The 25,546-nt window shown below is 44.1% G+C and overlaps 1 protein-coding gene and 1 non-coding gene across 4 annotated transcripts in view; one reads left to right on the top strand and one right to left on the bottom strand.

Moving 5' to 3' along the window:
* Window positions 1-2,938: 2,938 nt before the first annotated feature.
* On the bottom strand, window positions 2,939-3,011 carry trnat-ugu (transfer RNA threonine (anticodon UGU)). Its single transcript has one exon. It is a non-coding gene; the product is annotated as a tRNA-Thr (tRNA).
* A 607-nt stretch (window positions 3,012-3,618) lies between these two features.
* LOC137884777 (E3 ubiquitin-protein ligase DTX4-like) overlaps window positions 3,619-25,546 on the top strand; it is a 36,161-nt gene continuing 14,233 nt past the window's right edge. Inside the window, exons 1-4 of one of the 3 annotated variants that reach the window (XM_068726785.1) lie at window positions 3,619-3,915; window positions 4,964-5,190; window positions 18,467-18,681; window positions 19,512-20,380. In XM_068726785.1, the coding sequence (XP_068582886.1) occupies window positions 4,980-5,190; window positions 18,467-18,681; window positions 19,512-20,380 (1,295 nt within the window). In that variant the 5' untranslated portion in view covers window positions 3,619-3,915; window positions 4,964-4,979. Of the gene's footprint in view, window positions 3,916-4,255; window positions 4,683-4,963; window positions 5,191-11,844; window positions 11,908-18,466; window positions 18,682-19,511; window positions 20,381-25,546 lie in introns of those variants that run through there. The other 2 variants (XM_068726784.1, XM_068726786.1) reach the window with 2 other exon arrangements.

Genomic DNA, 25,546 nt, shown 5'->3' with positions numbered 1-25,546 from the left:
TTAAGACTTGATCTTTTTCTAATGGATTTTTTTTTTAAAATATATACATATTGTTAATGTTGACTCAGATGTTTCAAATTTGGAGATTTGGTCAATTTTAAGCTTGCATGATCAATGTATGAAGGCACACAATATGTATAGTGAGTCAGTAAGGTGAGATGAGTTTTGTATGACTACAGAACAAGATTAGAACAAATGCAAACAGTTAAAAGAGACAATTTGTGAAGGGTCTACAAATAAAGTGAGTTTGTTACTCTGAGACAGTTTAATAATATATGTATGAAATACAAAGACTAACTAAGAGTAGGGTCATTAAACCTTGTAGGGTCAGCTCTAACAGAGGTCTTATAGTTCATAAATCGGTCTGAGTGTCAAGATTGACCCCAAGTCCTATCGTGAGTTGGTCCAGGCGCTAAATTGAGAGTTCAACCATTAAGTGACCTATAGGTTCCTGACAGCAGTCTCTGGACGAAGTTTATTAGTTCAGATTGTGTTGTTGTTATTAACACATTTCAGTTTTATCATCTTTAAGTGGATGTTCACTACACTGCAAAGGCCCGTTTGTTGTTGACCGTGTTATCAAACAACACGGACAGAGCTCCAATGTAACGTAATCCATTTACTCAAGTACTGTACTTAAGGACAATTTTGAGACACTTGAACTTTAGTTGAGTATAAGTAGAGGAATATTTTATATATATAAATTGATAAAATAATGAATCATTACATACAGTACAGACAGGTCCAGTTTTCGCACAATGTATTTACTATCAGTTGTGGGAAAATGGCTGAAATATGACTTTATAACTGTAAATATTCTCATTTCCCCATCTCATCTTCAACCGCTTATCCGGGATCGGGTTGCGGGGGCAACAGCTCCAGCAGTCCAACCTTAAATATTTTGTTTATTTATTTAATTTAGCTCTCCTTACATTGATCTCTGGAGCCAACACGTTTGAATACCTGCAACCTTTGAATACGAGCTGTCTCTGTTTCCGGTTCTAGACTTCCTTTACTCCATTTTTTATTAATAATAATAGATAATTGAACAAGCTGACATTTTGGCACCTGTTCATTCAATGTGACAATAACACAGGCAAAGCATCGGCTGTCGAATAACGAAGTCACACGTCAGAATACATTTAAATTAACACAAGTAGGCCAGTGGAATTAGGAAATACCAAGGTTACAACACCGAAATGCATATTGTAGTCCCATTTTGCTACATAAGAAAAATACTAAAACTGTATGGAGGGTGGAGGAGGAGTTAACGAGTCTCACAGCCAGAGGAAAGAAGCAGGGGCGTCGTTAGGCCTATTTTAGGGGGGCTGAAGCTGAAGCCCCCCCCAAAAAATGTTCTTCAGCCCCCCCAAATAATTTGGCATTATTGGCTTTAAAAAAAAAAAATTAAAATAAATTAAAAAATATATATTTTGGTGATGTCATTAAATTAAACTATTGTTTCTCACATGGACAAGTTATTTATAACTCTAACATGCTACATATGTGCGTGCGTTCTGGTTTGTATGTTTTCTCTTCAAATTACAATCCAACAACCCATCATCATACTGAACTATTATGCCAGGGCACTAGGACCTTGGGGAGGCTGCTGCGGTGGCTTTGTCACTCTGCCAAGTAAGTTAACGTCTCTCGTCAACGACAGCCAGGATTCAAGGAGTTTAGCTCAAAGTAAATGATGCACGGAGTGAAATTGTAAGTACAGGTATTTACAGAATGTGTCTATCTGTAGTTGTTAACGATTGTTACCTGCTTACATTTAGGTTTACTTGAGGCAAATGAAAGGGAATATAGTAGTGGGCTATGTTAACACTAAGCTAGCTAGCTAGCTATTTTGTTAGAAACTGTCTCCAGTGAGCAAGAGTGAACGAGCGAATTCAAAATACAAGAAATAACTATCGACATCTCTCTATTCTTTGCATTAATATATCTCTCTAGTATTTCGAAACAATAATATCAGTCCCTATAGAATGTTGTTGTTTATAATCAGTTAATGGCATATTTGACACTGAACTAGTTCATCTTTATCTCAGTGATAGTGTCCAAATGAGCATAAAATATCACTGGTATGTAAAAACTACACGGACAACAAAACAGATATAAATGTTGATCACAATCTTATTTCCTTCTGCTCATAATAAAACAAGTAAACAACTCAAAAGTTGACACTGTCAGGTCCATTCTCCATTCATTGTGTGCGGTCCCTTTAAGAATTAGGATTTGGGAGTGACGCGGATATGAAGGCTAGTTTATCCGTCTTTCCTTTACAAGCAGGACAATTATTTCTCTCTCTTTATTTGAGAAAAGTTCATATTTGTGTTGTGAAATTTCACTATGACCCTGAAATTCTGTCTCTTGTGTTATCATATACTGAATGCAAGCAAAACTACAGAGCAAAATCACACTCTTTCTGATTGAACCAATCTATGATTGTCTGAAACAATGGATATCCGCGGCCCCAAAAAAAATTGCCGCATGCTATGCTCGCAAACATGCCAATACCCTTGGGGCTAAGCCCCCCCTTTCTTTGAATCCTAGAAACGCCCCTGGAAAGAAGTATAGCGGTAGGGCAGCTGATACTTCTGTATATCTTTCCAGATGGCAACAGGGTGAACAGGCTGTGGCTAGGGTGAAAACTGTGGTGAAAACTGTCATTTTTCAATATACAACGTGAATAATGGCAGATAAATTATACTTCACGCCTATGATGTTGAATGAATAATTTTCATGGAGTCATGTTATTTATGTTGCATTATTTTCTAGTACTCGTTTTAGGCTAACTGATTTGTACAATGTTCTTTAAAGATTTGATGTTTGGAAGTTGTTCAAATTAGTGTTTTAAAACAGAAACCTTCTACTACAACGTATGTATCCACAATAACAACGCAGTATGTCGATCAAAAAAATAAAAGTGATGTTTAGGCCCCAGCGAGATTTGAACTCGCGACCCCTGGTTTACAAGACCAGTGCTCTAACCCCTGAGCTATGGAGCCCGTGTTAAACACGTATGACGTCATACTTAGTTAAATATCTGTCTTAGCGAGTATTTAAATAGGAAGATACGTAGAATTTATTGGGCGGACAATAGATACGGTAATAAAGTTACATGCACACCTGTAATGTGACGACATCATATTCTCCTTGTATTTAAGTTTCATGTTTTTTGACTGTGACCCGCTTCAGAAACATATTTGGAGTATCTAATTTATCCACCAGGTGGCAGTATGTCACCACAAAGACAAGAGCCTACAGACAACTCCTCAGACCTGACGATACTCGGGGAATTTCAAAGTGGCCAAAGAAAAAGTAAAACAAAAGTACCATGATCAGAGCATGACTTCAATCATATTTCACGTTCACAAGTGTACAATGATGGTAGTTATCGATTACAGTGCAGAGACACATAGACAAACGACGAACAAAACTCCACTGTCAAATAGATCGGAGTTGTGCACAACGTTTTCGGCGACCGTCTTTCTATTGGTTGTCGGCCACCAATCACCATGAGGGTTACAAGGCGTGTTGAGGGGCAGGAGCCGGCTACTGTCCCCCCCACTAGCCTTTGTAGCTTCATACCAAGTTTTCCCACAGTGAGGCGAAGATGGAAGCGAAAGGATAAACATGGCACCGTTCATTATTTCGACGAATCATGGACGTACCGTCTCTCTTCCACCAACCCATTAGAGGGAATCCAGTTCCTCGCTGATTGGACTTTATAAATATAATAAAATTTACAGAGGGTATATTGGCTTTGTGGAGGGCGAGAAGGAAAGAGCCATGGTGGAGCCGAGAGGACTAAAGGGTCGATTTAATTCATGAAGAGGTCTGTGACGATCCGGGGTTATTGTTCCAAGTGTCCTGGACTAGGAGAGTGGACCCAGAAGTTCATATCAACAGGTGAGTGTTTGATTCAGGTCCTATACCCTTTCTGCGCAGTGGTGGAGGAGGCTGTGCATAATTGAACAGATGCATGAACGCGCGCGTGTGTGTATATATTTACATAACTATATATAGTTATATATAACTATATATATATAAGCTGCAGCAGCCTCCGGAATAACAGCAACTAGTACAACTTGATTCCTAATAATAACACGTATAAACATGGCCTTGTAGTAGAAACGTCCAGTGACCCGGTTGAACCTGTTCTGATATGACCCGGGTTCCTACTGAGGTTGCGCCGTTGGTTGCCACTACTTTCTCAACATTCTGTATGCTACGCCCCGCACTACCGGAGAAAAACGCACGCGAGCTGGTGCTATCTACACTCTGCCGAGGCTGCTTCTGTCGGGCTCTAACGTTAAGTGTGGACGTCTCTAGTTCCCGCTCCACACGAAATGACGAGCGATAGTTTTGAATCGTTTTTCCTCCACACCGAGGAGGTTTCTCCCACACAACATTAAAAGGCCGTCGCTGGAAATAACCGACTCGTCGGAGAAGCTATCGGTCCGTCTGGAGCGAGGACTAGCACATTTAAACGACAACACACAGGCCGCTTCACAGTCGGTGTACTGTGCTGCTGGCATAGCCTCCTATTACAGTGTTATAACAACGACAGCCGAGCGAGGACCGTGATTTCGTCTCCACTTTGCCACGCGAGGAGCTCGGGTCTACGCAGAAGAATGTTTCGCCTTCTCTTGGCGTTAGCTCAGCTGCGGCTCCATGTAAGAAACAAACAAAAATGGCTTTGTCTTAGCTTACGGGAGCAGCCGGTCTGTGTTCATTTATCACGAGGGTTAAGGACTATCAGAAAGAGCTTGGTTAAAATGATATCGCCATAAAGAAATGTGTTGTGTGCATATGCCGCCTTGTATGCTGTGGGGTTGGCCTCTGCTTCGAGCGGGCAGGCTTCATTTTGGCAAACACATCTCCGAGGGACTCAGCAACACTTCGAGCTAACAAATTAAACCTTTTCCTGCTATGTCCTCCTTCATTTCCTCTCCAGGGCCAACAGTAACAACATGCTCCTGGCCTCCGTCGTGGTGGTGTGGGAATGGCTGAACGAACACGGACGCTGGCGGCCCTACAGCCCCGCTGTCTCCCACCAGATAGAGGCGGCCATCCGGAGCAGCGACCCCCGCGGAGGGAGCGTGGTCCTCGGCCAGGTGGACAGCCGGCTCTCGCCGTACATCATCGATCTTCAGTCCATGCACCAGTTCAGACAGGACACAGGTAAGACAGGGAGGGTGCTGGGAGCGATGGGGGGACTGAGTGAGTGTGTGTGTGTGTGTGTGTGTGTGTGTGTGTGTGTGTGTGTGTGTGTGTGTGTTTAAGGGGGGGGGGGGGGGGGGGGGGGTGCACACGGTGTGCACCTTTGGGTTTTGCATTGAGTGTTCAGGGCCATAACACTAGTAACAGGGTGCTAGGCTTTACATGCTATTGTGGCACCTTCATGTACACTGTGCTTCTTTGGCATCTGTGTGCTGGTTGCTACCCATCATGGCCATGGCTTTTGAACAACCTGCATGCCTCAGGTCATCGTTGACCCAAAAACACACCACTGCGTAAATACTGTGTGGCTCCTTACATCATAAAGGTGTAATCAGTTCTGTGTGGACCCCTCATATAGGAAATGCAGAATAGTTTGAGAGTCAGTCAATGCCATTCTGCTGTGGAGAATTCACATTTCTAAAGACACCAACTTTGTTGACTGTGGGTCTAAGATATTAGGACAGCCTGCAAAGTAGCACATGTGAGTATTTTCAGTGTAGCTACATAGAAGTTATTGTTTCCAGCTCATAGACAGTATACAGAGCTAAATCTGGGGGCGATGAGAATGAAACAGTTCTGGATCCAATGATATGAGACGGTGGTGATTGCTTTACGCATATACGTGTCAAGTTTGAGTTATAGGAGGAGAAAAAAACAGCATTCTGTCTGCTTTACAATTTGTCATAATTGCACTTATTGGCATGTTTTCCTGCTGTGCCAACAGTCGGCACTTCTGGAAACAATGCCATGTTATAACCAGAAATCATTGCTGTGCTGTTTGATTGTTAGGATGTGGGGGCACTTTAAGTAACATTTGAGTAACTCAGCAGAAACTCTGAGCATGGTGCTTGGATAGTTTTCTCTGGGCAGGAAAAGAATGCCTGTTTGATACGCTGCATCCAGGTCGATGCGATTATAACTTAACGTGTTCTGTAATTCGTACCTTATGTGTCTGTGACTACGAGCCTTTTGCATGCAGGGCCATGCTTATATGGTAGTATGAGAAAACAGTAGCACAATATCAGCCACAATGATAACCATGATTATTTATCACAGGTGTTCTTTAATTTTAGGGCCAACACGTTTTTATTGCTCTTTCACATTTCAATGAACAGAGCGCGGCTTTCACTTCCATGTTGTGCTACATCCCTGCTGATGTGCAAACCTTTGTATCAAAACTAGACACAGAGCATCTCTTAGAAGTGTACTATGACTTTTTACGCAAAATCAAATGAGCGGAGCGATGCTTCGACTTCCGTGGTGAGCTTCATTCCTGTTAACGGACAAATCGTTGCATCACAGTCAGAGTTAAATTAAGGTTCCTCTTCACCTGAATTCAGTGCATTTTTGTTGAACGAGTAATAAACTCTATATTACACTTCCACTCTGGGCCGCAGCTGCTAAATTCAGGAAAGCTACTGGCATGACAGCTCCCCAAATTGAAGTCAAATCATCTTGATCAGCTGGTAGTTTGAGAAGTACTTGATTTGATATGGAACATCTTTTTACCCACATCCAACAATATTATTACAACATTTTTTAAATTAATATAAATCTCTAATGCAGTTGAAATGCTCATACATGCAGTTATTCAGTGTCCCAAACCCTTCTATTGATTTGCTCTATAAACTCATGTATTGATTCAGCTCCTTTTCAAAGTTAAGAGTGGGACTTCTGTCAGTCATAAACAAAGAGAAACTGTGTGTGTGTGTGTGTGTGTGTGCGCGCACGCACGCGTATGGTGGCTGTGTGTGTGTGCGTATGGTGGCTGTGTTGGGTTAAAATTCAACAATATGATGGTGTGGAGCAGCTGCAAATGACCATCGCACCACTGAGTTAGCTGCATTCTTTAGCTATTATCCACTAGCACTACACACACACACACACACACACACACACAGCAGCTGCACACTCCTGACACGAAGAAACAGAGAGAGACCTTGATTCTGTGGAAAGAATGGAATATGTCAAGGCCCAATGAGCAGAGAGTTCACTTGAGTTGTTCTTCCTCTTTACCCCCCCCCCCTTCTCTCTCTCCCTCCCCCGTCTCCCTGGGGTCTGTCACCCTCTCCCCCTTCCTCTCCTCTCTTGTGCAAGTGTTTAGTTTCGTCAATTGGCAAAAGTCCCAAGGGCCTTTGGGTTTTGGCTTTGACATGGGAGAGATAGACAGATAGGAGTGTGAGTGTGTGCAGTGGGGGATGGACACAGAGTGGGAGTGGTGGTTGCAGAAGGAGTAAGATAATTGGGGGAGTCTGTATTCTCTCTCGCTCTCTCTCCCCCTCTCTCTGTCTTTCGCTCCTCCACCATTGTTGGATTTTGTCGAACAGATGTGAGTTATCCATCGCGGCTGTGAGACACACAGGAGGTGAAAGACTGGGGGGGGGTTTGCTCGTTGTTACAAGTTCAGTGAAGAGGGAGATGGAGGGAAGGAAGACAGACGGAGAAGAGAAAAGAGAGCAGTCAACAGTGGGCTCTGATAACCATGTGACTCCAGTTGTAGGTTGGCCAAATACTGAGGTTTGCTAATCTCGGACACTCCCATATCAAATCTTTTATTTTGTAGAACTCTTTCTGATTTAAGAGGCGCAGTGAACACAACATTCAAGAACAAACAAGCAGTACAATCTCACTGATCACATCAGTTTCAGTTCTGAAATGTCCCTATGAATGTTTATGCACATGATAAAAATGTTTTTATTTGTTGGTCAGGATGTTTTGTAGTGTCAGGTAAGTTGTTCAGTAGGGACTAGGTCACACCTGCTGCTGTTCACTGCTTCACATACTCTTCAGGCTGCTCACAGGGCTTAGAGCTGTCAGACCTTTAAGTTTGTTATCTTCTGCATTATTCAATGTCACACCAGCACTAAGTCATTCTATGTATTACCAACACAACGCTGGATACAGTCAGCATGTGTCGTATGATGCATTCTTTTTTTTGAATAACACATCTTAATGTAAACCTTCAATCACAGTAGAATATAATAACTTGTAACTTCTAGCCTTGTAAACATGTAATATAATAATCATATAAATTAATAACAAAAAATAAATTCAGAGAAAAGACAAAGCAGAAGGAATAAGGAATCACACAAGCTAAGGTGTGCACTGACTATGGCTTTACCACTCTCAACATCTAGATCACTCAGCCTCGTGGTGAACATGTGGTAAACATGAGGTAAACATGTAGTAAACATGTGGTAAACATGTAGTAAACATGTGGTAAACATGTAGTAAACATGTAGTAAACATTTAGTTTAGTCCTGAGGAGCTGATGTGTTTATTCATAGGCACTCTGAAACCTACACTGTACCATTACTGATATTTACACTCTCTCTCTCTCTCTCTCTCTCTCTCTCTCTCTCTCTCTCTCTCTCTCTCTCTCTCTCTCTCTCTCTCTCTCTCTCTCTCTCTCTCTCTCTCTCTCTCTCTCATATATGCTACGTTATACATGACATGTTCTTCAAATCAGAGGATCGCCGGTTCGATCCCCGGCTCCGCTATTCCATGTCGATGTGTCTTAGGGCAAGACACTTAACCGGTGTGTGAATGTTATATGAATGTTAGTTAAAGTCCTGATGGGCACCTTGCATGGTAGCCCTGTCATCAGTGTATGAATGAATGATGACATGTAAAGTGCTTTGAGTGGTCAGAAGACTAGAAAAGAGGAATACAAGTACAGTCCATTTACCATATACACAACAAACATATGGTTCATTGCATTGAACCGGCCATTTTCCCACAGTAGTACTGCCAACATCAAAGCTTGTAGTGGCTCTCATTCAATCTATTTTTCATGTGGAGTGGGGGGGGTGGGCAATATGGGAAAAATATTTATATCTATATAACCATTTTTTTCAGGCAGAATCCACAATTTTATTGAGATTCCTGAAACACTTCTTGAAACACTTTTAAGTTTCTTTAAGTATTTATCAGTTACTTTTTTGAAATCCTCATGAGCCACTCACCAGTATCATACTGGTACTTGTAACACTACTCCAATACAACCACATACAATACCGCAGTGACAACGCGACACTAACAGGTTCACCATCAGAGAGAGCAAGCAGCCACTTTCTCCGTAAGTCATCCATTACCTGAGTGGTGAGGTCAGCCTGGCACACTCAGGGTTTACACTGGTGAAGCCCAGCCTAACGGTAGTGAGTGTCTGTTTGAGATGAGGAGTATGAAGCTATCAGTAACGAAGCACTGTGTGTGTGTGTGTGTGTGTGTACACTTTATTAGTCAGTCAATAAATGCCAGTGTTTCCCCTACCATTATATCAGGGGGGGCGTCCCCCCCCCAACGCCCAAAGAATGTCAGTTTACTGGGATGGGGTTCAACTCCCTACAGTGTCCTGCTGATTGTATTTGGACTTACATGAAAGTTAACAGAACAGTAGTGTCATTTGCTTTTCTCATGATGTGTCCACAAACCCTTTTAATAAGTTCAGTGTTCGGGCCGCTGTAATTATAGAATCCTGCTTACTTCTGTGGTTGCCAGTAGGTGGCGCTATGACTATGAGTTATTATTGGCATGCAGAAGTCCTAAAATCATGACAGTAATCAAGCGTGTCAACTTTGGGACAGTTTTGACAAAGTACAGTTGAGTTACAACAGCTTGATGGATGATGGCGAACCATGTAAAATGGCCGCTACACCAAGTCCATGTTGTTCAATGAAACCTCAAGCTTTTAGTAACTTTTAAATATCCGGTGAAATATTGTAGGGGGCGCTATTGAGCCGACTTGCCACTCTGAAGCATTAAAATCACATCAGATAACTACATTCAGGATTTTAAGTGTGTGTGACAAGTTTGATTATGTTTTGAGCATTTCTAGCCTCTCAAAATGACCTTCGTTTTTCACGGCAAAGGCGTTCCACGAAACATCAAAAGCTTCATGAACTGGCATTATGAACTTCTTACATTTGTGTGGAACTAATTTGATGTTGGTCTGATTTACCTACTAAGAGAAACGAGCCAAAGTATAGAGATTTTAACTTACTGTTACCAGTAGGTGGCGCTATGTCTTTGATTCATACAGTCATGCAGCTGTCTTCAGGCCTGGAGTCTAATCAAACATGTGAAATCTGGTAAAGGTCTGATGATGTGGAGTTGAGTTAAATTCTGGCTTGCGTGCCAGTATCCCAAGCACCTGCTTTTTGCGACGAAACACGCGCGATAATAATAAACATTAGAATAACAATAGGTCCTCCGCTCCGACTATGTCGGTGGTCGGGCCCAAAAATAAATAATTCGATAAATAGACAGATAAAATGCAGTACATAGAGAATGAATAGGGGATTCTTTCAGTTTTCTTTTTGGTTTTAGGAATGTTCTGTCGAATATGTAGACAGCATAAACAGGCCAAGAGTCTCCCTGCCTGTCAGCACCATGATTCCTTTAAGTGTTTGTGTCAGTGTCCCCCCCCCAAAAAAAAGCTGTAAACCTAGGGGAAACACTGAATGCTACAACTCCTCAAGCCCCCCGGGGAGACACAAGCTAAGTCCCCCTCACTGATTTCATGGCATTTTTAAAAACTGACTTGTCATCAGTTTCTTTGAGGGGTGTTGTTCAAACTTTTTCACTGCTCCTGCAGCCTGTTGCTCCTCTCGTTCCAGCTGGTCCTGCTGAAGGAGACACATTCCCAGACCCCCACAATGCCATGGGGTGTTAGGGTCATGGGGGAGGAAGGGGGAGACAAGGGTTGGATAGGGGACTCACCAGAGACGCAATGGGGTGGGGTATTGTGGTGACAAGAGAGGGAGTGGAACCAAACATGAACAGGTGAGTGGGAGGAGTCAGCTCACGACAGGTTTAAACCAACCACACCACCTGAGCTTCTATGACACTGTACAAGATGCTCCACTGTGTCTGTCTGCAGGTAGCTTACAGCAGCCATGATGAGAGCCGTGGGACTGAAGCGAACAGTTGCCAGCTGCACCTTTCACATTGCAGATCATATTCATTAATGCAGCATTCATTTAGAATTTTGCCAGTTTTACACTCATGAATTTAGGTAAAGTTCTTATATGGCCTCTTATATTTAGACAGAAAAAACACTCATTCACAGAGTCAATTTCGAGGACAAATAAAAAGGGAAAGTAGTCCAATTCAAGTCTAAGAGATGACTTATATATAACTATATATAAAAGAATGATTAGTCAAAAAATATGTATTATTGTTGTAAACACAGGTATTGTATTGGCACTAGTGATGTTGGCCGCGCGGCACCAGTCTTTGTCGAGACGACATGTAGCAGTGCGAACTATGTGTCTAACATGGAAACTGTGCTTCTTGTTAACATGATGTCGTGAAATCATCTCACAGAGCAGACATGTAGACGCACTGCTGGTAGTTTGTATGATAATTCAGATTTTTATCAATTCCTCAACAATTACATGTACCTGTGAACTCCATAGAGAAATGATGTTACTGTACTTTTCACATGTAGAACTATTCAAATGTACATAAATGATTGCATATGCAAATCCAGTACTTCCTGTAGAGAGTTTTGGATGCATTTTGACTGTAAAGGTTACTTCTTTTGTCTTGATGCCTGATTTATCTCTCACTATCTCTTTTACCTCTGCCACCCTCCTCTCCGCTCGTCTCTCTCACACTCGATGGAGCTGAAAATTGACTCTGAACCCAGAACTCAGGGGATTGGACTCTTTCAAGGTGAGACAGAGTAGAGACAAAGACGCAGAGAGAGCTGAAGGGAGGAGGCGGCCTGACAGAGTCAGAGGAGAGAGGAGTGAGAAAAAGTGTAAGAGAAAGGTAAACAGCAAGGAGGGGGATGGAAGAAGAAAATATGTAAAATCAAGATGAAGTGAGGAGCTGAGGTCAGGAGGAAGATTAAAGTGACCTGACAGAGAAAGTGAACGGATTGCTCTAAGAACCACTAACCTATATTTCCATACAGCTGTCAAGGCAGACACATGAAAGCTAAAATAGGAATTTTTATTATCTTTCACATCATTAATGGAACTCACACTATATTGTGATTGGAAGAACTAGCTTAGCTTCAAGCTAGCGGACTGGACTCAGACATGTGTGCTCAGGGGGGGGCATCACTCACTGGCTGCTCTGCAACACACAGTGAGTGGAAGTATATGAGAGCATGTGAAGACATCACATGTTCATGTCACTGCTGTGTTATTGTATCATCCATCCCACTGTGGTTATGGACAACAACACATCGCCTCAGAAGCCCTTTAAACACTGAAAGCACACCAGTCACATCGTTATATGTGGGAAACACTGACCACACACACACACACACACACACACCCACTGGATTGCCTGTGGCTGATGACTCTCATGTGATGGGGTTTAGAGGGGCTCACAGGGAGGCGAAAAGATGAGAAGGAACAAAAGAAAGACAGAAGTAGTGCCAGAGAATGTCTTAGTGATAGGTAGATATAGATATAGATAGATGGACAGATGGCAACCGACAGACAGATAGCCTCTGCTGATTTGATTTTGGATCATTCTTTAATATAAAGTGTAAATCCCCCAACTTTATTAAAGTGCAATGATAAGTTAATTTAAGTGGATTTACAAATTCCTGAATAGCTGCTTTATCCAAGCTTATCTCTATTTTACTGTCACTATTTAGAATAGATGTAGCTCTGATCTGTTTGTCCAACCAACAGAACATCATACGTAGATATGTGTTTGAGATATGAGTGGGGAATCAAACAGATGGAACCAGACCACGGAGAAAAGGAGGATGTGCTGTAGACTCCACTCAGTGAACCAATCATCAGCTTTTGACAGACTCAGCTTTGATAGTTATGTTTTATTTTCATGTCCAAGTAGATCATGTATTCCCTTCAACCCTGCTGATGGAAACATTCCTCACCTGTCCTGACAGTTAGATGGAAATGTAGCTGTGAAAGAAGGAGACCTCTATTCATGTAGGACAGAGAGAAACTCTTCATCAATATATAATATATTGATGAAGAGTTAGAAGGAGAACATAGAAGGAGAAAAGAAGAGATGGTATAGAATAGAGCTGCAACTAACGATTATTTTAATAATCGATTAATCTGTAGATTATTTTTTCGATTAATCGATGAATCGACGGGGAAAAGGCAAGTGAATAAAAACGTGTCTTTAGTCTTACTATTCCACCCCTGCTTTACTACTGTTATTAACGAGCTAACGCTAACTTGTCATGCTTGTCAAGCTGAATAACGAGTAAACAGCAGCACCAGGAGAGCTACTGGAGGGACGTTACGTTCCTCACTTCAAAACGGAACAACAGTAGGATTCTGTAGTGACTTACCCTGCTGTTGAACTCCCTTCCTCCTCATCAAGGACTCCAACATGTTTACGTTTTAGGTGCTGAATCATCGCCGTGGTGCTCCCGTGCCATGCCATGTCGCTTTTGCATATTTTGCAATTAACACACTTTTTCGATTTATTTAGTGTGAAATGCTCCCACACCTTGGATGACTTAGGTCGTACTGATTTCTCTGCCTCCGCCATGTGTTTCAGAACAACGTTTACGGGTCTCTCCGATGGTCTTTCCTCTACCTCCGCTCTGCTCCGCGCTCAACTCAACTTTTTTTTTTATACTCAAACATCTCCGCGACTTATTGAGTGGCGTAATAATCGCGCGACACAACGAATCGATAATGAAATTCGTTGCCAACGCTTTTAATAATCGATTTTAATCGATTCGTTATTGCAGCCCTAGTATCAGACAGACAGAGGGTGAGAAATCAAGATAAATGAATCAAAAGTGGGAAACAAGGAAGGATAGAGGGAGGAAGTGATGAAAGAAACTAAACAAGAGGAAGTGAAGTCTGAAAGAAGTTCATTAAATGAAATGCATGCTGGAAGATCTCGGTGACTCCAGGTCCACTTGTTCTTCTCTCTCCCTCCTCACCCAGTCCTCTCTTTACCTATAACACAACTATTCCACGGCTCCTCTGACTTCCTGTTTCAGCCTTTGGTGTCAGTATCACGTCTCACCTTTTTGTTGTTGCTGTTTTCTGTCCTTGTCATTGTTATATTTGTAACCTTGACAGTGCCTCACATACATTACGTGAGTTCAGTCATTTCCTCAACCGTCCCTCATCGTTCTGCTGCTCCGGAGTACTCACTTGTTTTTACTGAAAGGAGCTTGAACGCTCCACAATGTAACTAAAATGCTAGTTAACTTTAGCCGTCAGCAGGGTGTGTGGATAGGTTAGCGAGTGACACGTGTTGTTGTATGTAAATGAGCTGATGAATGATATGATAACATGATATCAGATCAGATTTAGGCTGTATGATGATGTTGCATGTTTCATCGACACATGCAAGACTGTCAAGCAGCAGGCTGCTGTGAGGAGATGCAGGTAAACAGTGAGTTGAGGTCTACATGACACATGTTCCTGCTTTTATGACACATGCAGCACTTCAAAAGGACATAGTTGAGTCCAAAACACCTGTGTGAATGGCAGCCATGTCTAGAATTGGACAGACAGAGAGGAAGTGCTGGCTCACCATGGGAGCTGGATTTTGACGGTTTCATGAGGGAGAGGATCACAAACACCCTTGTGCATAAAGTATGACCCGACCCTAAGGTGCTCGCGTGCTGGTCAGTCTGCAGTGGTGTGTGTGTGTGTGTGTGTGTGTGTGTGTGTGTGTGTGTGTGTGTGTGTGTGTGTGTGTGTGTGTGTGTGTGTGTGTGCAGGGAGGGGTCATGGTAGAGAGAACAATGAGGACCAGATGGCCGGTCTCTTTCTCCACCTGCCTCAGGCCTCTTTGTCCTCTCTCCCCCTCTCATACATTTCACTCACTTTAATGTGTCTCACTGGTGCTCTTTAATTATTCACACATATATCCCATGTTTACTTTTGCTTTTAGCTCTTCACCACACACAACAACAGATTTGTTCACCTTCCACAGTTCATTCAGCTCCATCTTTCATGTTCTTGGATTTTGTTAAATGACCTCCAGCTGCTTTCTATTTTCTGTTCAGTAGGTAGACCTTGGGTTCAGCAGCTAAAACCCTGCGCTCACATGCCATCACACAGCCTGACCAGTGCATGAATCCAGTGGCCACACCCAGACTGTGACTGACATGTGGAAGCAGCAGTAGGACTTGAGTAGATGCAGCTCTGACAGACGAAACATTGAGAAGGGGTGTGGTACTATGTGCTGTACTGCTGTGTACAACACATGGACAAACACGTGCACAGTATTTGTGTTGCCCCTCAGCAGTAGCTGTCAGAGCCACTAACACATGCTTTTACTATCTGCAGAGTCTTATTTACTTTGTAGACATGGGGCACACCTCGGGATGTCGGGACCAACCGGTTCTGCAGTAACCGCGGTTATATAAGTCACGCTTTCATAACCGCGATGATAACTAAGGTGTCCTGAATCCTGCAGTGTTGTCCTGTGAGAACGAGTCTCACGAGACACGTTTGTGCGTGCGGTGAACTCTTCTCTCCAACGTAACACACGTTTAGGTCATTAGCAAGCGGCCTATTATAAATATTCTGGTTAATAACCGTGAAAACTGTTATATTTCCTCCGACAATAATTGTGAAAATTTCATATTGTGACATCCCTAGGCACACCCAAGCCACACACACACACACTCTCTCTCTCACACATACACGCACACACCAGTCTCCTGTGCCCACTAGCTTAAAGGGGATTAAAGTCTTCTGGTTATGGAGTTGTATTCTGGTTCTCTTAATGGCTGCCACTGTTTCAAACTTAGTTCAAAGGTCTGGCCTTCTTTTGGAGAAACAACTGAGTGAATAGTTCTAAATGCTCGTATGTCATATGTGCTGTACATGATTACTTAGGTAATGCACTGATCCAACTTTCCACTCAGAGGCCAACTGTGATACTTGAGCTGGTGTTATCTTCAGATGTATACCAGGACCTCACTGCATGGACTTCACTGAGCCGCTGTGGGTTGTGAATGGTGGTGCTGGAGGCGGTGGTTACTGTATTTCTATGATCCTGAAAATGAGCATGATATGTCCCTTTAATTAGTAGGCCTGCTTCTTGTAGAATTACTGACTAAACAGCCAACTAACTATGGGAGCAGCACAAACTGGACCAGCTAGTAGCCCCCCCATAGTGTTGACTACACATATGTCAGGGCAGCCACATACATCAGTCACAATGGTGTTTGGATGAGATCAAATGTTTGTTTTCAGTCTAACTCACTGAAGTCATTCTCTGTTAATGAACCATCACGACCCGATAACACACACTACACACTTCTATGTACTCACTCACACAAAGCTCCTGATCCCAGGTGATGATCAGAGACAAAGGCAACTTGTCCTCTTTGTGATAAGACCTTGAGATTCCTGCACAGAGCACAGCCACAGCTTTGATGCCACACTTAATACACAGATGCTAATGGACATTCTGGAGTCCCTATCGCATAATGGCTTACATTATTCCTTTTATTATGAACATATTTGGGAGGTAATGAAGGAGCCCGCGTGGTTCTGTCCCGTTGGAGTGAACACCTTTACAGCTGTTCCCACATCAGGTTAACCAGTTCTCTGAAGATGAAACCATGTAAAAGATGCAGTGGAATTAAAATGAATATGCAACATTTAAGCCTGCACATCATAGCAGCTTTTGAGTACTAATAATTACTAAAAATCTAAAGCTATTTAATCCTTTACTTTCCTCTTGCAAATGCACATTGTTGTATCAGGAAACCCTCAGCCTGCTGTTTGTCTGGCTGTGAATGGACGTTGGCTCTGCAGGTTGAGATTTGACGTGGTAATCATCAGAGAGCGAGACATGTGCTCTGTCCTTTAAATAGATAGATTGGTATCTTCTTGTGAGGGAACTGTACACAAACTATACAGTTATTCACCCCTTGTCTCTCTGTCCCTATGTCTCTCTGTCCCTTTGTCTCTCTGTCCCTCCGTCTCTGTCTGTCTGTCTGTCCCTCTGTCTGTCTGTCCCTTTGTCTCTCTGTACCCCTGTCCCTCCGTCCCTCTGTCCTTACCAAACAAATGCAGCCTCCCTCCATTCAGCCCTGTCCTTTTGATGTCTTTGTTCTGATGCCACTCTGCCAATATCACCTTTTGTACTAGTCTCTCTCTCACTCACACACACACACACACACACACACACACACACACACACACACACACACACACACACACACATATATGTCTTCGTCTCCTTGTCCCGGCATGGACTGAATAGCCTGTTACCCCTGGAGACTGAGGTAGTTTCTGATTGGTTGGTTTAGGGACCCTCCTCCCACGTCTCTCTTGGTTGGTTTTTAAGACTATTTTGCAAGTTACTGAACAGTCCAACCAAATCTCCTGTTTAGAAACATATAGCTGTATAAGGCAACACAACAGCACACCCTATCAAACTTACTTTTCCTAACAGCTAACACTTAGAATTCCACATAACCCACAAAACAGAGAGAACCTGACATTGTCTGCTGTACCTCCAACACTTTTCAAATGAAGACTCCAGAGAGGCTTCATTTCCTGTAATTCATCCCCCGAGCTACAGGAGCCACAGAGCGTCTCGCTCATCATAACATCGACCCATCTGATCAGCAGATCCAGAGATCACATGATCATAGTTACTGTGTTTCCAGCTCTCTAACTCTGTCTCTGTGGACACATTTCTACCACTGCACAGTATTTACTGTCATATCTGCAAAAGGTATTGTCATTAACATTCACTGAACAGATGAATGGAAATGGACTAGCTTATATTTACAGCAGCACCCTCTACCATTTAAGCAATGAGCAAACCCCAGATGTTCAATCTGTAGATGTACTGTGACAACTTAGTCTGTTACATGTAGTCCAAGTGATAACAATCAGAGAACACAGACTTAGCTTTGTGATTTTAGCTGCTGTGTGTGCAGGTCATTTATCTGTGTGTCCAGAGCTCCTGGTGTAGTTAGGATGGAGTCTAGTCTATTATATTATTATTAATATAATAAGTATCCTTTTGTCCTCGCTCTCTGTCTCTTGGTTTTACTGGCATTCCTAAATGATAGATTTATTGTTTTTTAGTGTGATATTATGAAATTGTAATTGTTATGTTTGTCATGTTTCATTTGTGAAGATCTTACTAATCTGTATTGTAGTTTTATTCCATTCCCACCTACCTTGCTCTGCTTTTAAAACCTCATGTCTTATATCTGGTGGAGAGGCTCTTGGTGGATTATTGAAGAAGCTCATTGGGACAAAGTAATAACTATCGCACATTTTGTTTATTTCAGGAACCATCCGTCCGGTGCGGAGGAGTTTCTATGACCCAGCCTCGGCCCCAGGTCAGGGCTGGCAGTGGGAGTGGGAAAACGATGCGGGTACGTGGACGGCCTACGACATGGAGGTGGCCATTGCCATCGAGAACGCCCACAGTCGGCAGCAGCCCTGCCTCGACCTGACCCCCCTCGGCTTCTGCTACCTCATTGATTTTCACAACATGACACAGGTGGGTTTGAATTCTTTACATAGACATCAATGACAAAATCAACTTGACACTCCTTACATACCGTTTCTTTTTTAAATAATTGAGTGATATTTAGTTTCAAGTGGCAGCACCCCCGTACTGTGATGAGCCCATAATAAGGGCTAAAGGGTGACTTTGCTAGTATTCAACTTGGACCCTATTTTGTCGTGACTGGAACAACTTTTTTATAATTGCTCCAGTATTTAGCGAGTTTGCTGCAGCTGGCAGCTGCTAAACGAGCTGCGAGGGCAATGCGCAGTGCCAATGTGACGTTGGGTCCACTAAAAGTGCATGCTGTGCCAGCCTGTGCTGACAGGCTGAGATATTTATTATAGAATCTGACAACATTCTGGAGAGGACCCGACAGAGAAATACAACCTCTTCTTCTCTTTACCTCTCGCTTTATCCCGTTTGCTTGTTATCGTGTCCGTCTGCTTGTGAAATGTGAAGATGAGGCAGCACCAGGTCTCTGTGGTCGGAGGGTCACAGCAGCCTCAGGAACACCACCAGTCTCTCTCTCTCTCTCTCTCTCTCTCTCTCTCTCTCTCTCTCTCTCTCTCTCTCTCTCTCTCTCTGTGTCTCTCTCTCTCTCTATGTCTCAGGATTACATTGTAGCTCCTTTAGCAGTCTGCCAGCTGCCCCCCTCTGGATCAGTACTGGACCCATTTCAGAAATTGCCCCTAATTGTCCCTATTAGTTAGTTAGACACAAAAACAAAACAAAATAGGGTCCAGGTGGAAAAGTACCCTTGTACCCTTTAACTAGTAATCAGAAATGTTGTAAAAGGACTGTTTGGTTGTGTCCTCCTGCAGGTGAACAGACAGAGCCAGAGGTGTCGAAGGCTCCAGAGACGTGCTGACATGTCTTACCCTCTAGTGTCCGGCCCCCTCCCAATACCCAAAGGAGGAGGCCTAACAGGAGCCCTGCTTGGTGTTGGGGTGTCAGGGGCCAGCATGGGGATTGGAAGCTCTGTCTCCCCCAATGGGGGCTTACCAACTACTGGACTGGGCCAGCCTTGTTCCTGCCAGCAGTGCATGCTGGTCTTCAGTGTGAAGACCAATACAGGAGGAGTAGGGATACAGACTCTAGGTAGACGCTCACTAACCATGCAGCGGCCCAAGAACTCAGCACTGGTCACCTCTAAACCTCTGAGTCCATCTAAATCCGCCACTCTGGGGCGAGGACAGCAGCAGAACTCCAACTCCAACTCCAACTACTATCAGACGCTGCCGCACGGGCTCGCCATCTCCAGAAACACCGCCTCTCCGAGAAGGAACGCCCAGCTCTTCGCTCAGTCGCTGGCCGCCCTCACCGCGGGAACCTCCTCTCTGAGTATCTCCTTGTCTTCCAATAGGCCGCCTCCACCCTCCCTCCCGCCTCCTCAGCCTCCGTCATCCAAACCGAACCTGATCCCTCCGTCCATTCCCGCCAAGCACTCCTCATCTTCAGCCAACGAATCAGTGCCAACCGCCACATTGGTCTCCCCTGCCAACAGCGTGACCACGCCCCCCTCTCCTGTGCCATCTCCGTCGCCAATGGTGATGAAGCCGCAGCGCACGCTGTCATCTGCAGCGACAGTGTGCCATGCCCCGCTGCCACAGAGATCAAGCTTAGCCGGGCTGAGCAGACCAGCGTTACAGAGGATTGCGATGGCTCAGTCCAGAGCGCTCATAGCATCAGGGTGAGTAAATCAAACAGACCCACCACAGGACCGCAGACTGTGGAAGTACACACACAACACAGGCAGCTTCATTAAAGGACGAGTCCGTTACTTTTAGAGGTTTTTATATCATTCTGTAGCTTCCCGGTTGTGTTCCTAAAGTATTCCAATCCGAACATTCACGTTTTGATCATTAGAGTCTAAATGCTTTTTTCCCCAATGTTTTCCCACGTCAGTGTATTACATACAGTAACTTAGATGGTAGTCATCATGCAGACAGGAGAAACAGCTCAGAGGCTAAGTGGCGTCCGCGTTAGTTTCACACAAGAACACAAACAAGCAAAGACCATTAAGACATTTGTTCTGCGACATAAAATTACTGCTTTTGTCAATGGAGTCTGTGTCTTTGAAGAGAGCAATGTATCGGCTTCAGTTCCCCGTCGCAGATTGCAGATCAGAACACGACGCAAATAATAGCATACTGGATTGACTGAACGTTATTATTATTATTAGGTGATCCATTTTTAAATGATTTCTTTACATGTTCAAGGACTTCAGTTGCAGCATACAAAATTGGCAACCCTGAAATTGAACATTAATTTGCACCTCATATCATCATAGCAACATCCAAAATGAAACTCATCCAGGATATTTTCCCATATCCTGCAGTCCTCCAAACAGTTATTAGGTCTGCACAGACATGCAGTGAGAAATGCGTGTTCAAACACGCAAAACCACACTAGATATGTAAACACATACATACTCCAATCTGAAGGTGTTGTGCTTGTTCGTGTTCTTATGAGTCACGTTGTCGTTACACTGCACTGACTGTGAGTGGACAGATTTCAGAGGCGTGACTCTCATCACATTCTCATTCATTCCTGTTGGGAATGTCTGTTGTGTTTGTTTTACTTTGGGGTTTCAGACCTGTTTAGCGGTAAAATCCTCGGCGTGTTGAGCAGAAGGCACTAAACAGAAGTGAACGTGATAATGAATTACTCATGAAGGTGACGGATTAACAGGCAGAAGACAGTGAAGAACAATTTAAAATACTGAGACAAATGAGATTCAGCAGCCTCCTGTCATGTGTCTTATGTCAGGTGACCGTAACATTTGAAACAATCAAATCCCTGTTATACGACCTGTTAAGGTGTATGGAGGCCATTATAGGTATAAAGATAATAAACCAAGGGGGAGGGGTTAAATTCAGTGACAAAACTCAGAATTTCTGCGATTAAAGTCATTTAGCTTGATCAAACCCATCCACACCACTGAGCCATCTGAACTCAGCTGTGCCTGAAGTAATGTCATTATGGTAATGATGGAAGGTCCTAAAAGATACATATACATGTTTTCTTTCACGTTCTTTCTGTGTTCTTTTATTATTGGTAATGCATTCTTCTTTTTCCTCATGTTAGACCTGATGTACGTTTTATTTTGCCAAAGAGTTATCAGATAAATCCTTTCTGCAGACGGCCTCTGAGTGAGGAGGACAAATGGAAGTTTGACCTTTAAACTATTTACTTGGAGTGTGTGTGTGTGTGTGTGTGTGTGTGTGTGTGTGTGTGTGCGCGTGTGCGTGTGTGTGCACATGCGTGTGTGTGTGTGTGTGTGTCAAAAGTCAGCCGAGCCTTCTGCGTGATTTCCATCTGTAAAGTGGCATCTGTAGAGCAGAGGGGGAGGGATGGGGGAGGGATTGTGTGAAATACAGGCGAGTGAGTGTGAAGGTCATGGGTCAGCAGCTATTTCATATACAGGAGGGGAGCACGGTGCAAGAGCACTGTGGAGACCTCAGGAATCAGGGGAACACACGAATGAAAACACACTGTTAAAGCGTAAGATGTGGACGAACACAAGCTGTGATGTACAACCCATGACGATCTCACTATGGGGAACTGTCACAGTGAGATGTCTTCCACACTTCTATCAATCTTCAGCTCCAGCAGCACATTGCATTTACTAAAGCCGTCTCTGTGAGGTCAGAGGAACAGTGTGACGACTAAACCAGCATTTAACATCTGTCGCTGTTGACCGGTTGCAGATGACAGTGAAGTGTGTGTGTGTGTGTGTGGTGCATGATCTGTATTAAATGATCACAAGCTTGATGTGTGCATACACAACAAGCTGCCACCCTTACCAAACATTAACAATAGTTCTCGAGCCCTAAAAGTCAACATGTCAACATCCCCGGTCATATTGTGTACTTAATGCATTAATATATGTACATAAATTACTAAAAATGGATTTCCTTGTATTTATATAGTAAAAATAAAATCATCTTTTCTTCCTAAAACAAAATATGACGTGTGCCAACATGAGCTACAACCGACTGATTTCAACCAATGTGACATCCACCAATCAATCTGCAACTTTTAGTGATGAAGGAGGTGTGTGTGGAGCCACAGTCCTCTGTAGCTCCTTATCATGCTACACGCTAAGCCCGCCCACTTTGTAGCAGTCCAATCAAATGTGAAGGATATGTCTTAAATAACTCTTAAACTGTACACTGCTCAAATATTCTGTTTCACTGGGACTTTACACACCGGGGCCCTTTTTGTTCGATTAATCCACACGTCAATGTATTTTCTTCAAACTGAATCCTGTTACTCACAACGCAAATATTACGCAGCGATAAAGCAACATGCTTCTGTCTTTAGAAACAAGGTTGATTTTTCTGAGCTTTCGCAGTGTGAATAAAGGCATCAACCAATCACGTTGTGCAGAACGGGTTGAGTTGTGCCTACAGTCTATTTATGAAACATGAAGGCTCTGTCCGAACCAAGACGTCAAACTTTATTACAGGCAGCACATACCAGATCCACTTCTTCCGTTCTCACCTTTCACATTAAAAGCCCCAAAAAATATTCGCAGGCACCTCTTTTGATGTTTGTAGTTTTGCGTGAACAACTACTGGATGTATTCCTATGAAATTTGGTGCAAACATCCATGTTCCTCTCAAGCATAATAACTTTGGCGTCCCCTTCATTTTTCCCCTGGCGCTATCATCAGATCAAAATTATTCATCATTATTATTATTACAAAATACTTTATGACCAAATATTTGCAAAACTAACGGCATGTCCCCCAGCTAGTGCAAATGTGCTAATACCGATCAGTGTGCTAACACGCTAAACTATGATGGTGAACGTGTCCTCTCCTCCTTTGACCTTTACCACTCTTCTTCTCCTCCTACCCACAAGGCCGGCAACCAGCTGGATCTTATCTTCACTAGGCACTGTTCTACTGCTAACCTCTCTGTCACTCCCCTCCAGCTCTCCGACCACTATTTCATGTCCTACTCCCTCTCCCTATCCTCTGCTCCATCACTTCCTCCACCTACCCACATGGTTTCTACCCGGAGTCATCTCCGCTCCCTCTCCCCTGCTGATCTTTCCTCTTCTGTCACCTCTGCTCTCCCTGACCCTGAATCCTTCTCTCTCCTATCCCCTGACACTGCTACTGATCTTCTCCTCTCCACCCTAACTTCTACTTTGGACAAACTCTGTCCCTTCACCTCCAGGCCTGCACGCCCAACTCCACCTGCCCCGTGGCTGTCGGACTCAGTGCGTACTGATAGACGGAGCCTAAGAGAGGCTGAGCGTAAATGGAGAAAAGGCAAACTCCCGGAGGACCTTCTTAACTTCCAAGCTCTTCTTTCCACTTTTTCCTCCTCTCTATCTACTGCTAAAGCTGCGTTCTTCCGCTCTAAAATCCTAACCTCTGCTTCCAATCCTAAAACACTCTTTGAAACTTTCACTTCACTCCTCCAACCCCCACCCCCTCCTCCTACTTCCTCCCTTCTCCCTGATGATTTCGCCAACTTCTTTGACAAGAAGGTAAACGATATCAGATCCTCCTTCTCTCAGCCCCTCTCTCCCTGTCCAATCCTGCCCCCACAGCTCTCCCTCCCATCTCCACGCCCCATCTTACCCTTTCTGGCTCCTCTCTCCCCTAACGAGGTCCTCAACCTTGTTACATCTAACCGCCCCACCACGTGCTCCCTTGACCCGATCCCTTCCCCTCTTCTTCAGTCTATTGCGACTGAACTCCTTCCTTTCCTCACCCACCTCATCAACACATCTCTTGTTTCAGGATGCTTTCCCACGGCCTTCAAGGCCGCCAGAGTCACCCCTCTTCTGAAGAAACCATCACTTGACCCCTCTGATGTCAAGAACTTCAGACCGGTTTCTCTTCTACCCTTTCTATCCAAAACACTTGAACGTGCTGTCTTTAACCAACTGTCTTCCTATCTCCACCAAAACAGCTTTTTGGACCCTCACCAGTCCGGGTTCAAAGTGGGTCACTCGACAGAGACAGCCCTCCTTGCGGTGACAGAGTCGCTTCACGCCACGAGAGCTAACTCTCTCTCCTCTGTCCTGATTCTCCTGGACTTGTCTGCGGCGTTTGACACTGTGAACCATCAAATCCTCCTCTCATCCCTCGAGGGGATGGGCGTCTCAGGCTCTGCACTCTCCCTGTTTGCATCCTACCTGACGGGTCGATCCTACCAGGTGACCTGGAGGGGGGCCGTGTCGGAACCACGCATGCTGACTACGGGGGTTCCGCAAGGGTCAGTTCTGGGCCCCCTTCTCTTCTTGCTCTACACAACATCTCTGGGTTCTGTTATTCGCTCGCATGACTTCTCCTACCATTGTTATGCCGATGACACCCAGCTGGTCTTGTCATTTCCCCCCGGTGACACCAAAGTGGAGACGCGCATCGCTGCGTGTTTGGCTGACATCTCGAAGTGGATGACGACACACCACCTCAAGCTCAACCTAGACAAAACTGAGCTACTGTTCCTCCCGGGGAAGGGTTGCCCGCACCGGGACCTGTCCATCACCATTGATGATACCGTGGTGACGCCAACTCGGACTGCGAGGAACCTGGGTGTGACCCTGGATGACCAACTGTCATTCTCGGCAAACATTTCATCCGTTACACGCTCCTGCAGATTCCTGATCTACAACATCAGGAGGATTCGTCCCTTCCTGACTGACGAGACGGCGCAGGTTCTCATCCAGGCTCTTGTCATCTCCCGCCTGGACTACTGCAACTCTCTACTCGCCAGAGCCCCGGCGTCAGCCATCAGACCTCTGGAGCTTGTCCAGAAAGCCGCAGCTCGCCTGGTGTTCAATCGCCCCAAGTTCTCCCACACAACTTCCTTTCTCCGTTCTCTACACTGGC

Source organism: Cebidichthys violaceus, unplaced genomic scaffold (genome assembly GCF_023349555.1).
Source record: "Cebidichthys violaceus isolate CVI_PGR_0920_01 unplaced genomic scaffold, fCebVio1.0.p SCAF_4, whole genome shotgun sequence".
Classification (NCBI taxonomy): Eukaryota; Metazoa; Chordata; class Actinopteri; order Perciformes; family Stichaeidae; genus Cebidichthys; species Cebidichthys violaceus.
This window is presented reverse-complemented; position numbering and strand designations above follow the sequence as displayed.